Here is a 13,834-nt window from a genome sequence, read left to right on the forward strand (position 1 = left end):
CGCTTTAGGGTTTTCAAAGGATGACCTTGTTATACAGCTCAGGATCTGAGTCTCCTAGCTGGAGTCAGACTCCCTAGATGTGAGTCCCAGGCTCCACCAGTTAGTGACCATGTGACCATTAGTACTTAGTCCCCTCATCTATAAAACAGACACATAACACAGACAGAGATACTAGAAATACCTACTTCATAGGGCTCTTGTCAGGACCAAAGCCTATATGGCGTGCAGATTTAACTCTGTTGCACGCACATAGGAAGGGTACAGTAAATGTTAACTACATCGACAACCCTGTGATGCAGACAGGAAGGGGATCATCTCCATTTTATGGATGAGGAAACTGAGGCTCAGAGGTATTTATGTAAATGGCCCAGGACTATGCACTAGTGAGAGAACCAGGGCAAGTCCTCAAGAACAGAAAGAGAACAAAGCAAGATGAAGAGAAGATAAGAAAAGAAAAGTGAACATCCTCCAACACCCTCCAGCACATGCCCCTCTGAGAGCTTTCCTGAAAATAGTATCCTTGGTCAAAATGAGTTTATGTTCTTCTATTAGGGAAAGTCAGTGTAAATCAGAAAAGCCCTCCTGGCCTTAACGGAACAGTTCCAAATGCGGATGAGGGTGAGTTTAACAGGCCTGGCATTTGCTTCACAATCTTCTGGCCCTTTCCTGGCATTTGCCTTGGCAAAGCCTCTGACCTGATCATTCCTAGTCCCTGAGGCTCAACTCCATCAACTCAGGCAGCTAGGGTTAGTTTAGCATGAAAGAGGAAAGCTGGAAATTTTGCCAAAAAGATTCCTGGGCAGTGCCTAAGGGAAGTGCCCAAATTGGATTATAGGATTACATGAAGTGGCCAGCTACTTCCAGAGGGCAGGGTTTTTTTGTTTGTTTGCTCTGTCACCCAGGCTGGAGTGCAGTGGTGCCATCTCAGCTCACTGAAACCTCCACTTCCCGGGTTCAAGTGATTCTTATGCCTCAGCCTCCCAAGTAGATGAAATTACAGGTGTGCACCACCACAGTCTCGCTAATTTTTATAGTTTTAGTAGAGATGGAGTTTCACCATGTTCCCTAGGCTGGTCTTGAACTCCTGGCTTCAAGTGATCCACCTGCCTCAGACTCCCAAAGTGCTCGGATTTTAGATGTGAGCCACCATTCCTGGCCCCAGACGGCAGTTTTTAAAGTAGAAGTGAAGATCTGTACGCTTTTATTAAAATATATGTTGTTCTGATTTTAAAATGTATCCCTACCCATTGTGAAGACATCGGCTAATCCAATAAAAAAGCAAAACCATATTTTGTATAATTATGGTCGTACTCTGTTAAATAAACTTTTAAATCCTATTGGGTTGTAATCTGTAGTCTGGGAAGGGCTCTGCCTGAAGATTCAGACCCCTACCAGATTTATATGTGTCTGAAATCCTCCTTCTAGCTTCTTAACAGGCCCATTCATTTGGGTCTTGACTGCATCCTCAGTCTTGTCTTTGCCTGAGGGTGAGCTAGGACCCTGGGAGCATAAGGCAGGGGACTTGCCGGAGATCCTAGAAGGGAAAGGAGGCAGCACTGAAAGAAGAAACATTTCCTTGATTGATCATTTGCTGATACTGGCCCCGGTTGGGGTTAGGGGTAGAAATGTGCTTCTTCCATTTTCATCTTCTTCAAAAGGGAGTATCTCCTTGATTCTGTCCTAAAGGCATGACATTTTGTAGGCAAAGCCAGCCAAGTGTCTTGAGTGCTCTTAGCCAAAAGGAATTCACATTAGGAGGTCAGTCAGTGTTTGTCAGATCCTTAAGCTTTGTTTTACTGGAATGAGTCAGTCTACATGCTGCTGAGCTCTCAGAGATGTTTGTTTATACAACCAGAACAGGTGAGGCACAGTGGTCTGTAAGGGACTGGAGAGACCACACCTTGTTCTGCTCTGCGGAAGCTAGACATGTGGAGGAGGCACCTGACTAGATCTCTGCCTCCTGGAGTTTAGGCTGAGTCATATAGAACCAGGAAGCTCAGTGACATGTTAAGGTGGATTAACTCTTGGCAGTCCTGCTGTGAGGGGCTCCCTCTGCCAATACACACAGCCATTAATGTCCTTTAACTCTGCAAGATGAAGATATCTCTGTGTTCTGCATCTCCAGATGACAGTGCTTAGGCATCATGCAGAGTCCTGGTTATGGTTGAAGAAAAATTTCCATTTTGGGCTCTGAGGGCAGCTAAAGGACTGTGGAGTGGTGCTGAAACCCAGTTTTAGGCGCCGAATCAGAGGCTTTTAAATACATTTCTCTCTTTTGTCTCAGTCTCTTAGAGACAGGACCTGTATTTTAAAGGTAAACAGGCAGATTCTGGCTGAGCTCAATTGCAGATTTGATTAACTTAGGTAGATCAAAGACATTAGTCTCAGAGAAAAAATTTGTTTCTCATCCCTAAAGTGCTATTGTGCCAGCTCTGCGAGGGGAAGCATGGTGTAAGGAAAAGGGTTTGGAAGAGAGAAGAAAATTTCTTGCCCCCTCTCCTCACTGCCTGCTGTAAATTTGCAGTATCTTTATCTTGGCCTCCTAAGCCCCAAGAGCTGCATTATATATAATTGCCCATATGTGATACCATTTACTGAATTCTTGCATTGTGCTAAGGATCAAGCTTAGCACTTTACATGCATTACCTCATTGTCTTTAGGGACCCCAAAAGTGCCTCACTGGAGAGTTGTTTGGTCTGCTAAAGAGTGGGTACCACTTTCACTTCTCACATCAGTCCTTTCATTCATTCATCCAGCGAGTATTTACTAAACACCTGTTATGGGCCAGGAATTGTGCTAGGCACTGGTTATACATTGGTGAATAAACAGATATATTTTTTACTTTTGTGAATCTTACAGTGATAGAGAATAATAGGCTAAGGGGGTGCTGCTTGGCTAGGAATGTCATAGAATGCCTTTCCGAGGAGGTTACATTTAACATTTAATGCAGACTTGAAGAATGAGGAGTCATGCTAAGAATGGATGAGAGATCATTCAAGACAAAAGCAAACCAGATGTGTAAAGATCTTGAGGTAAAAACAACTCCAAGGAGCCAGGTATGGTGGCCTGTAGTCCCAGCCACTTGGGAGGCTGAGACAGGAGGGTCATTTGAGTCCAGGAGTTTGAGGTTACAGCAAGCAATGATTGCACCACTGCACTTCAGCCTGGTTGACAGAGTGAGAACCTATTTCTTAACAAACAACAACAAAAAACAACTCCAAAGAGTACTTGAGGATCTGAAAGAAGGCCTGTATGGATGGAGTATGATCGTAAGAGGGAGATTTGTAGATGAGAGTGGAGAAGAAATAAAAATCAGATTATTGAAGGGACTTATATATCATGGTAAGTTTTTTGTTTTGTTTTGTTTTTTTCTCAAGGCAGTAGAAAGCTTAAGCAGAGGAGTGGAATCTGATTTATATTTTTAAAAGAGTTTGCTATATGTATGTTATGCCTCAATTTTTTATTTTTTATTTTTTTTATTTTTTAAGACGGAGTCTTGCTCTGTCGCCCAGGTTGGACTGCAGTGGCACGATCTCAGCTCACTGCAGGCTCCACCTCCTGGGTTCACACCATTCTCCTGCCTCAGCCTCCTGAGTAGCTGGGACTACAGGCGCCCACCACCATGCCCGGCTAATTTTTTTCTATTTTTTAGTAGAGACGGGGTTTCACTGTGTTAGCCAGGATGGTCTCAATCTCCTGACCTCGAGATCTGCCCGTCTCGGCCTCCCAAAGTGCCAGGATTACATGTGTGAGCCACCGCGCCTGACTGTTATACATCAATTTTTAAAGAGAGACTTTAAGAAATAAAGATGACTCTGGCTACTGTGTGGAGGGTTGGAGAGAAGCAAAAGTGGAAGCAGACTGAATAAGGAGACTATTGCTGCAATTCATATAAGAGATGATGGTGTCCTGAAAGAGTGGTGGCAGTGAAAATTGGGAGAAGAGGACAGAGTCAAGATATATTTAGGAGGCAGAAATGACAGGTCTTGATGATGTATTATAAATGGAGAATGAAGAATAGAATAGAGAAAAATGAATAATTAGCTTTGAACTTTCTGGCTTGAGAAATGGGATAAATGGGGTGTAATTTACTGAAACTGGAAAGATTTAGAAAGGAATAGATTCGAGGAATCAAGAGTTTGATTTCAGATTTCTTCAGTTTGGGATGCCCATGAGATTTCCAACTGGGGATACCAGATAGGCAGTTATACATGAGATTGGAGCACAGAGAGATGTGGGCTTAAAATATAAGTCTGCATCTCATCAGCTTATTCATATGGTATTTATATCTATGGATATGGCTGAGATCCCAAAAGGAGAGAGTGAAGAGAAAATAGAGAAGAGAGTCTAGGGCCAAACCCAAGGAAGCTTCAACACACAGATGAGGAGACTGACAAAGAAACTGACAAAGGAAACTGACAAAGAACAGCCAGAGAGAAAAGTCAGGAGAATGTTTTGATGGTGGGGGCCAAAATATGCTGTCCCAAAATAAGGATTGTTGAGCTGAAGGCAAGTTAAAAGAAGCAGATACAGGCCGGGTGCAGTGGGCTCATGCCTGTAATCTTAGCATTTTGGGAGGCTGAAGTGGGCCAGATTGCCTGAACTCAGGAGTTCGAGACCAGCCTGGGCAACATGATGAAACCCCATCTCTACTAAAATACAAAAAAAAAAAAAAAAATTAGCCGGGCATGGTGGCATGTGCCGGTAGTCCCAGCTACTCAGGAGGCTGAGGCACGAGAATTACTTGAACCCAGGAGGCAGAGACTGCAGTGAGCTGATATCTCGCCACTGCACTCCAGCCTGGGCAACAGAGCAAGGCTCTATCTCAAATTAAAATAATAATAATAATAACAATAATAATAATAATAATAATAAAAGAAGCAGATACAGGAGAGGTCTTCTGCCTTCCCTGTATTTGCCTAAAAGAACATAAATTTACAAAGACAAAAGTTATCCTGCTTCCACCTCCCTCCTCTGCCTCCCACCACCAGGGAGAACAAAGGTTAACCACTGAAGATAACTTTGGACTCTTATTGGCCTGGAAATGGTACTGCTTTACAAATTAGCCTTTGTCTGCCATTCATTTGCCTTCCCCCAAGTAGCTACCCATTAGAGACTCAAAGTCCTTAAAGGTCTTTTCTTTTGTCTTACACTTCTTTAAAAATTTATTGTTCTTTGTTGAAGATGCTATATAAGCTGGAATTCTAAGCCACCTTTTTGAGAACTGCTCATTCTCTGGGTGTCTGTCATGTATATATGAAATATACATGTTAATAAACTTCTGTTTGCTTTTTTTTCTTGTTAATCTGCCTTTTGTAACAGGGGTCCAGTCCATCTAAGAACTTATTAGGGTTTTTCTCCTACATGACAAAGAACTCATGAGAATTAAGTGTTTCAAGAAGGGGATGACAAATGCTGCTGAGAGGTTTGATAAGATGAGGACTAAAATGTGACCATTGATTGTAGAAGTAATATAATGAACTTGACATGAGTTATGTTAGAAAATTACTGCTTAGGGACACGAAATTAGAGGAGACTGAGAAGTAATAGGAAATTGAAATAGCAGTTGTACACAACCCTAAACTGTAATTGAACATAAACAGTTTATTTGATGGAGCTTTTCACGTGTCAACCAAAGGAGCAGTGTTAGATACATAAACATTGCTATGATGTCAGAGTTCCAATGTCATGGCCACTGGGATCACTTTGCCCAGACAGACCATTACCCTTCCTTTCCGGCTCTGACTTCTACTCTTCTAGAAGTCACTGGTATACTTTATGGTGTGTCTTCCAATCAGACTCTTGGGAATGTCTTCTGTTGAAAACGCCTGTGGATGCATAATCATTTTCCCAAGACTCAGGGCAGATTTCACCTCCTCTGGAACCCCATTAACTTTCTCAAGTATAATTAACAATTTCTTCTTCTGGAGTCCCACAATACTTTACATATACTTTAGTTATTGCATGTATTAAGTTGGTTTCTAGTTGCTTGAGTGTATGTCCAACTAGACTGTGAGCACATTGAGGGAAGGAACTTGGCTTGGAAAGTAAAATTGGCTCCCAGTGTTTTATCTAAACAAATAGGCTCAATTTACAACAGGATTCCATCCTCTTACACTGTGTATTCCCATCTCTTCCATGCTGCATCTCACCGCCCTTCAATGTTATTACAATAAAATTAAGATCAAATAATTTATTCAACTAATTTTTCTTGTTTTGGACAAAATAGACATCCTAATACAGTTATAGCCAAAGTTTAATCTAGACACTAAAAGGAGCATATTTTGCCTTTAGCCTGTATATTTCCCATCCCATTCCCAGTCAAGATAATCACAACTGTATTCTTTAGGAAATTCTTCACAAAGAACCAAATGTATGTTACTATGAAACTAGATTCTTGGTATCCTGGTGAAAAAAACCTGCCCTCTTGCTTGTCTGTAAATACTGGCCTTGGCTGGGTGTGGTAGCTCATGTCTATAATTCCAACACTTTGGGAGGCCAAGGTGGGAGAATCTCTTGAGCTTCAGTGTTTGAGACCAGCATGGGCAACATAGTGAGATCCCATTTCTATAAAAAATTTTTTAAAAAGTTAGCCTGGCATGGTAGCTTGTGCCTGTAGTTCCAGCTACTTGGGAGGCTAAGATGGGAGGATTGATTGAGCACAGGAGGTCGAGGCTGCAGTTACTGCATTTCAGCCTGGGTGACAGAGGGAAATCCTGTCTCAAAAAAATTAAACAAATAAATAAATAAGTAAACACTTGCCTTGCTCTCAGACTTGAACAAACAACTCATGATTTTTTGGGGAGGCTCAGCCTGCCTATGCAGTACTCCTGTACTCTACCAGCAGTGTGGCATCAAGAGCATGTGTTGACCCTGTTAATGATTTGTAATGTTTTGTCTTTCAGAACCAGAGGCAGGAGAAGTGTCCCCTCCGGTCGGTGCGGGTGTCAACAGCAACAGCTGGACCTTTAAATACGGACCAGGCAACCCCAAACAATCCGGTCCCGGTGAGTTGCCAGACAAATTCATTATCCCAGGATCTCCTGCAATCATCTCCATCCGGCAGGAGCCTACTAACAGCCAAATTGACAAAAGTGACTTCATAACCTTCGGCAAAAAGGAGGAGACCAAGAAAAAGAAGAAAAAGAAGAAGGGTAACAAGACCCAGGAGAAAAAAGAGAAAGGGAACAGCACGACTGACAACAGTGACCAGTGAGGTCCTCAAATGGAAACAAGCCACTTAGCCAGTTTTTGTAATAATGGCAAATCTCTCCCATGTAGCAATTCCCTGCTCCTTTTTCCTATCTACATGAGCCCTCTTAGAGACCTCAGAAATCTGCAGAAAGTTCCCTGTGTCTGTCTAGAACGCATTTAACAGGTTTTGTCGTAAAAGCTTTACTAAGTCTGGTGTTAACTCTTTCTCTCCACTCTGGCTTGTTTTCAGAACCTAAAAAGCAGACCCAAGTTTCCTTTCTCCTCCGCCGCAAAGGAGAGGCTTCCCAGCCCCGCCAGTGAGAGGTTGGACTCTCTGTCCTGTGCTCCGGGGATCCTGTCTTGATGACACTTGCAGGGCAGGCTGAAAAGTTTTGAGATTGAGCAGCTTGGGTGTTTGTGGCCACTGGGTATGTGTGGCTACCACGGGTATGCGAGTGCCAGATATTGGCTGAGACGAGCCAGCTTAGACTAATTGGTACAAAGAAGGCAAGAAAACAAAGACAAATAAACAGCGGAAGTTATCAGTGTGGAGGGGAAGTGTAAACTTAAAGGGACCAGACTTTCTAAATCTTACAACTCAAGAGGTGGCGGCCACCCCCTAGGAGACAAAACTACCCCCACTGACAAGGCTTTAGGAGACCCTAAAGTCTGTTGGCTGTGATGTCATTATACCTAAAATCTGCATCATACCTGCAAGCCAACAGTTCAGTGTTTTAACAGAGAACCACCCTGGGAAACAGAAGCAGATCTGATGTGTTTCCTATACATGTCCTGTGCTCACTTTATTAAAAATTCTTTTGCACACAATGTTTATGAAAAGGCCAGATCCTTTTCCAATACTTATGCAAAAGCAAAAGAAAACCCCGACACCTCACCTTTCGCTGTTTGTTGTTTCATAGATTTATTTTAAAAAAACAGAAAGTCTATAGCTATAAATCTTTAAAGAGAAATATGAATACAATTCCCCTAAACTCTCCTCAAAAGAGAATTCAGTCTACAGCCATTTAAATGATCATTGCTGCTACAGAAGTGCTTTAAGAGAATTGCCTGAAACATCTGTATTATATCGGCCACCTGCCAATCACAGCTTTACTCTTTCAGGTCACTCTGGGGCTGCCTCTTGCATGTATTACTAAATAAAATGATCTCTGTCTCTCTCTCTCTCTCTCTCTTTTCTAAGAAACAATTATGTGCACTTTGATACACAACCTTCTCTAACCAACTATATATCAAGACCCAAAAATTGAAGAAAAATATTGTTTTCTCATACAGTGAGCAGATTTTTCAATCTACTAATTCTGTGACTTGTCTTGGTGTGCTAGCCTACACCTTCTCTTTGGTTTAGTTTTCCTTTTCTATAACACTCTGAATTGCTAATCTTACTAACACCTATGATGTTACCTGAAATCAATCTCCCATATGTATGCTGTATGCTATGATAAGACTCCTGAAATATACTTACTCTGTGCTTGTGTATGTGAATGTTAATGCAACTATTACCTAGAGTGAACTTTAAGCTTTATTGTTGAATGTAATTCCATTATATTTCCTTTTGTACACCTGTGAAAAAGTGGAGTAGTGTTTTTTTAACCATTGTTAATCAGCTTTTGTGTATGAAAGACACAGTAAAATTTCTTTCTTAAATCAAGATACTGGTGATTCAAGGAATTTTATTTATGGTCCAGCCAAGAGCCATCTCTTGCCAAGACTTCTGCTGGCAAGGGAATGGATAAAGCTGTTTTGTTCTAGTAACAATTTTGGAATGAATACTGACAATATTCCATGAGGGTGTGCAAGCACAAATTTTACCAATCTGACCTCTTTGAAGTTGCAGAATGCTTTGAAATTCTAATGGTATCTGAAATATCAGCTCATAGAAAGTAACAAAATTTGCTGTCACCTTAAATAAGACATTTTAATTTGTTATAATGTACAATTTAGAAGTTTGATTAATTATATTATCTATTTAGGCATTAATATAAAAGAGGTAGGAGTCTGTTATTTAAAAAAAGCATTAAATTAAAAAAAAAACTGTCTTGTCTACTTTTAGCTTCATTCTCCCATATTTTGAAGGGTGTGTAACTTCAGCTCTGCAGGATTGCATGGGGTAAAACTTGTTGCCAACACATGTGAACCATTGCTACATTGTAGGTTGTGATCATTTTGCCCCACTGAAGCCCATGTATCTGACCTTACGTGCCTTTTGAACAAGGAGAATCGGGCTAATTTATTAATGATGATAATTATAATGTATCTGTACAGCACTTTTTACATTTGCGAAGTGCTTTCCAATCCATGTTAGTTACTAGTTATTACAGCTGTAAGGATAAAACACGTCATGTGGATTCATTTTGAATTGGTGCTATTGGTATTTCCTCTGTTATTGCTAATAAATGAAAATGGTGGTATGAAAGAAATGGTGGTCATTTCTAAGTATAAGAATAGGAGGAAATAGAACACTGATAAGCAATTAATACTGAAGAAGATTGCTGCAGTATGAAACTCACTGTAACACTCTCTTATCACGTTAGCTTTTATGTCCATTACTAAGGCAAAAGCCCCAATGGAATCAAGATTCAAACTTCATATCATTAGAATGGGCAGCCAGGAGGTTGCTGCGTCACTTTGTAGTTACACTATTTCAGTTTTCTGTAATAAGAATTGCAGCAAACCAATTTTTATCACAAGAGCCCTTCAAGGCATCTTTTTCATTAGTTGTTTAGCCCTTGCACCTCTCTACAATTGGAAAGCCAAGTGACACCCCAAAGAAATGAACTTTTAGGTCAGGGATAGTGGCTTGTGCCTGTAATCTCAGAACTTTGGAAGGCCAAGGCCAGAGGATGGCTTGAGGCCAGGAGTTCAAGATCAGCCTGGGCAGCATAGCGAGATCCCATCTCTACAAAAATAAATAACTTTTATTGAGTACAGGGGGTATGCCAGCCTCTCTACTGCATAGGTTCAGCTGTAACAAATAGATTGTTTTGTCCTTTTGTAGTTAAATTTGTATAAATATAAACTTTAGATGCTGTAGGTTCTCAGTTAGGAGCAATTTTGCCCTCCTGGGGACATTTGGCAATGTCTGAAGTCATTGTTGCTTTTCATTACTTTTACTTGAAGTGGAGGGTGCTACTGGCATCTACTGGGTAGAGGGCAACGATGCTGTGAAACACCTGGCAATGCATAGGACAGCCCCCTATAACAAAGGATCTTACAGCCCAACATGTCAATGTCTCAAACCAAGATTGAGAAACCTTGAGATAGAGTGACCATATAATTTGTATAGTCCACTTTTGAAATGGAGCAGGAGACACCATTCATTATTACTTCAGGATTCAAGATGTAAACTGGGACTGTCCCAGGCTAACTGGGATTTATAGGGACTCTATAAATAAACTGGTATAGCTGTGCCACTAACTAGATGGGGAACTTGGGGCAAACCACTACTTCTCTCAGTTTTTCAGTCATCTCTAAACTGGTAATAATTATAATACAGACCTTATAGATTTGTGAGGTAATCTTAAAAGGTTTTAGCAGGTCTGGCACACCATAGTACTTGATAAATATTATTATTTATTAATCCTTTTCTTACATTTCCTCACCCCCTTTTCAGAGATTTAGCTATTAGACCCAGGGAACTTTTCCTACTGACTAAAATGTGAATGAGGGATGGCCAAATAAATCAACATAGACTTGGCAATAAAAATATTTTATTTACTCCTCCGCTTTTTTGCTCACCCCAGGAGGAAAATAAGTAAAGTCAGTTTCATAACTCCTTACCTATTTCTATCATAATAATAATCAAATCTGTAAGTAGTCAAGTGGCCAGTCTGTTTGCAGCTATTTCACCTCAATTATTGGTGATCTGAAAGCCAGAAACCAAAGGGTTTGAAGTACAACAGCTTGAGAGAGAAAGAGAAGAGTCACCTCCAACAACTTCTTTCGGCAGATGGGCAAAACAGAAATGCCAAATTACCCACAGACTTGCCTGGGATTTCACAGGCAATAAGGGACAAGACAGGTGCATGTCTCTCAAGGGCCAGGCTACTTGATATAAGTTTCACATATACAGAGTGCAGGATTCACTCTTTAGAAATATTGCCATTTATTTAATTTTAAAGGATGAGATTCTCCAATGACTGTCTAGAACCTTGGCTTTGAATTTTAGGCTCCTAGGTAAGATTGTAAGTGCCAGGATCTCATGTTAATGTATTTTATGTTTAAATTATAAACATTATGTTTAAGTTATAAACCCCAATCTAAAGTACAAATGTAACTGACCAAACACTAATGCAATTTTACTGTTAAATCTAGATTTAAAAACCATGCAAACATTAAGAGATACAATAAAACAAGTAAACAAACAAAACTACAGATACAGTTCCTCAAGACTTTCTGTCCTTGGAGCTTTTCCAGGAAATGGAAATGAAAATGGAAAGTTGGCCACTCTTTGACCCTATTTCATCATATTTTCATGTGCTTCCTTTCCTTGTAGAAAAAGCTGATTGTATTATTTCCCCCAAAATTACCTTGACTGTTGGCTGGCAGGACACAACTTGCAACCTGAGAAATTTCTTCTGGCTTTATGCACACACACACACGCGCGCGCGCACACACGCACACATGCGCACGCACAGTCATATGCACACACACGCACGTACACGCACATGCACACACGTACACGCACACATGCTCACACACTCACATGCACATACACAGAGGTTCTTATTGTAACCAGGAGGGGGCTTTAGCAAATGAGCATGGTGCTGTCCTCCCTTTGAAATTGTGCCTAAGAGTGGTACATAGCCACCTTTTTGTTATAATCAGTCAGGTAAAATGTTTGCTGGGTCCCATTTTCTCTTGGGTTGATCCATGGGGAAATGCCTGCTGACGTATGAAATCTTAAAAGTTTTTTGCCTAATAAAGTCTATCACCTTGTCTTTGAACTTGCACTCCTCTGAGCTGGACACTAGTAAATTTACTTTCATAATATGGAGTCTAGTTTGCATAAAGAAATAAGAAAGAGTAGGTAGTGAAAAACATAAAGTCCAGCATTTTGTTAGGTTACACAATTGTCAGGTGACTTGGGGATCATCAATCCACAAAGAACATGAGCAAGTCAGACAACCACTCAGACAGTAGCTGGTCTTAGAGCAGAGCTAAAACAATTGGCACCCAAAGCATAAACATATGGGGGACCGACACAACACTTCTCATTTTAGGGTTTGCTTTCACTAGACTTACTTTATTTAGTTTTATGTGACATTGATTTTTTATTATAAAAGGTAATATGTGTTCTTTAAAATAAATCAAATAAACCAGAGATATATAAAGAAAAATTATTAATCTCCTCACCATCTTCTTTCAATTCTCTCTTACATGGGTATCCAATTTTAACAATTACAAATGTGTTTCTCTGCATTTTTCTCTATACACACACATTTATATCACATACACATAGTTTTAAAAATAATTGTTTTCCTTTTTTTTCTTTGAGACAGGATCTCACTCTGTTGCCTAGGCTAGAGTGCAGTGGTGCAATCTCAGCTCACTGCAACCTCTGCCTCCCGGGTTCAAGCGATTCTCCTGCCTCAGCCTCCCAAGTAGCTGGGACTACAGGCATGGTGCCACCAGGCCCAGATAATTTCTTTTGTATTTTTAGTAGAGACAGGGTTTCACTATGTTGGCCAGGCTGGTCTCAAACTCCTGACCTCAGGTGATCTGCCTGCCTCGGCCTCCCAAAGTGCTAGGATTACAGGCATGAGCCACTGTGCCCAGTCTGTTTTCTTTTTTATATAAAAACAAAATGATGCCATGCTTGTTGCCCTGTAGATTTTTTTTTTAATTTACAATAACATGAAGATTTTTTTCAGTTCATCTCTACATCACTCTTTTTAATTCCTGTATAAATTCCACATAATGGGCAGATCATAATGTCATAATGCATTTAATTTTTCCAGATTTTTGCTACTCAAAACCAAAAATAGCACTTGTTCGCAATGATAAATTTAGCACCTGAGCTTTATAAAACCTGGTCTAGGTGTATTACAAAAAGGACGTTTGAAAGACTATTATGAACTTTATGTGACTCCCTCCACAATAATCACATTCCTTTACGGGAATTCACTCATTTCTAGTATTCAACGATGAATTGTGGCTCTATTTGTAGATGAATGGTGAAAAACAGAGACAGACATTCACAAGAAAAACAGAAAAATGTTAGAAAGATATGTCTTCATTTACTTATCCAGAATAATTTCATGGGAGCTTCATTTCATCCAAAGACTTCTCCATTCAATCACAGATTGAAATGTATGTATGAAAGAGGAAGTCTCAAAGACAATTCAAATACTTGCTTAGACCTGTGATATTTTAATAAAATCTGGTTGAACATTGGGTAGAAAGCAGTCTAACTTTTTTCTAGGTTGTTACATGTTACCTGAGGGTAGACATATTAACTTTGTACCAGTGGAGCTTATTTCATTTTAAGAAAAACAAATTGCTTATTAAGTAATGAATCCAAGACAGCCAAAAATCAAGCAGCCATTCATGTATTTAAAAAATCTCAGTTATAAAACCATCTGGCTATAAACTTCAGGAAATCTTCCTTATGAAATTATTG

General features: G+C 40.2%; 1 protein-coding gene across 17 annotated transcripts in view; it reads left to right on the top strand.

Moving 5' to 3' along the window:
* PCDHA5 (protocadherin alpha 5) overlaps positions 1 to 9,632 on the top strand; it is a 219,670-nt gene extending 210,038 nt beyond the window's left edge. For 12 of the 17 annotated variants that reach the window (XM_024246718.3, XM_024246714.3, XM_024246720.3 and 9 more), the window contains exon 4: positions 6,906 to 9,632. In XM_024246718.3, the coding sequence (XP_024102486.3) occupies positions 6,906 to 7,216 (311 nt within the window). In that variant the 3' untranslated portion in view covers positions 7,217 to 9,632. 17 annotated transcript variants of the gene reach the window in all.
* The last annotated feature ends 4,202 nt before the right edge of the window (positions 9,633 to 13,834 follow it).

Source organism: Pongo abelii, chromosome 4, assembly GCF_028885655.2.
Source record: "Pongo abelii isolate AG06213 chromosome 4, NHGRI_mPonAbe1-v2.0_pri, whole genome shotgun sequence".
In the NCBI taxonomy this organism is placed as follows: Eukaryota; Metazoa; Chordata; class Mammalia; order Primates; family Hominidae; genus Pongo; species Pongo abelii.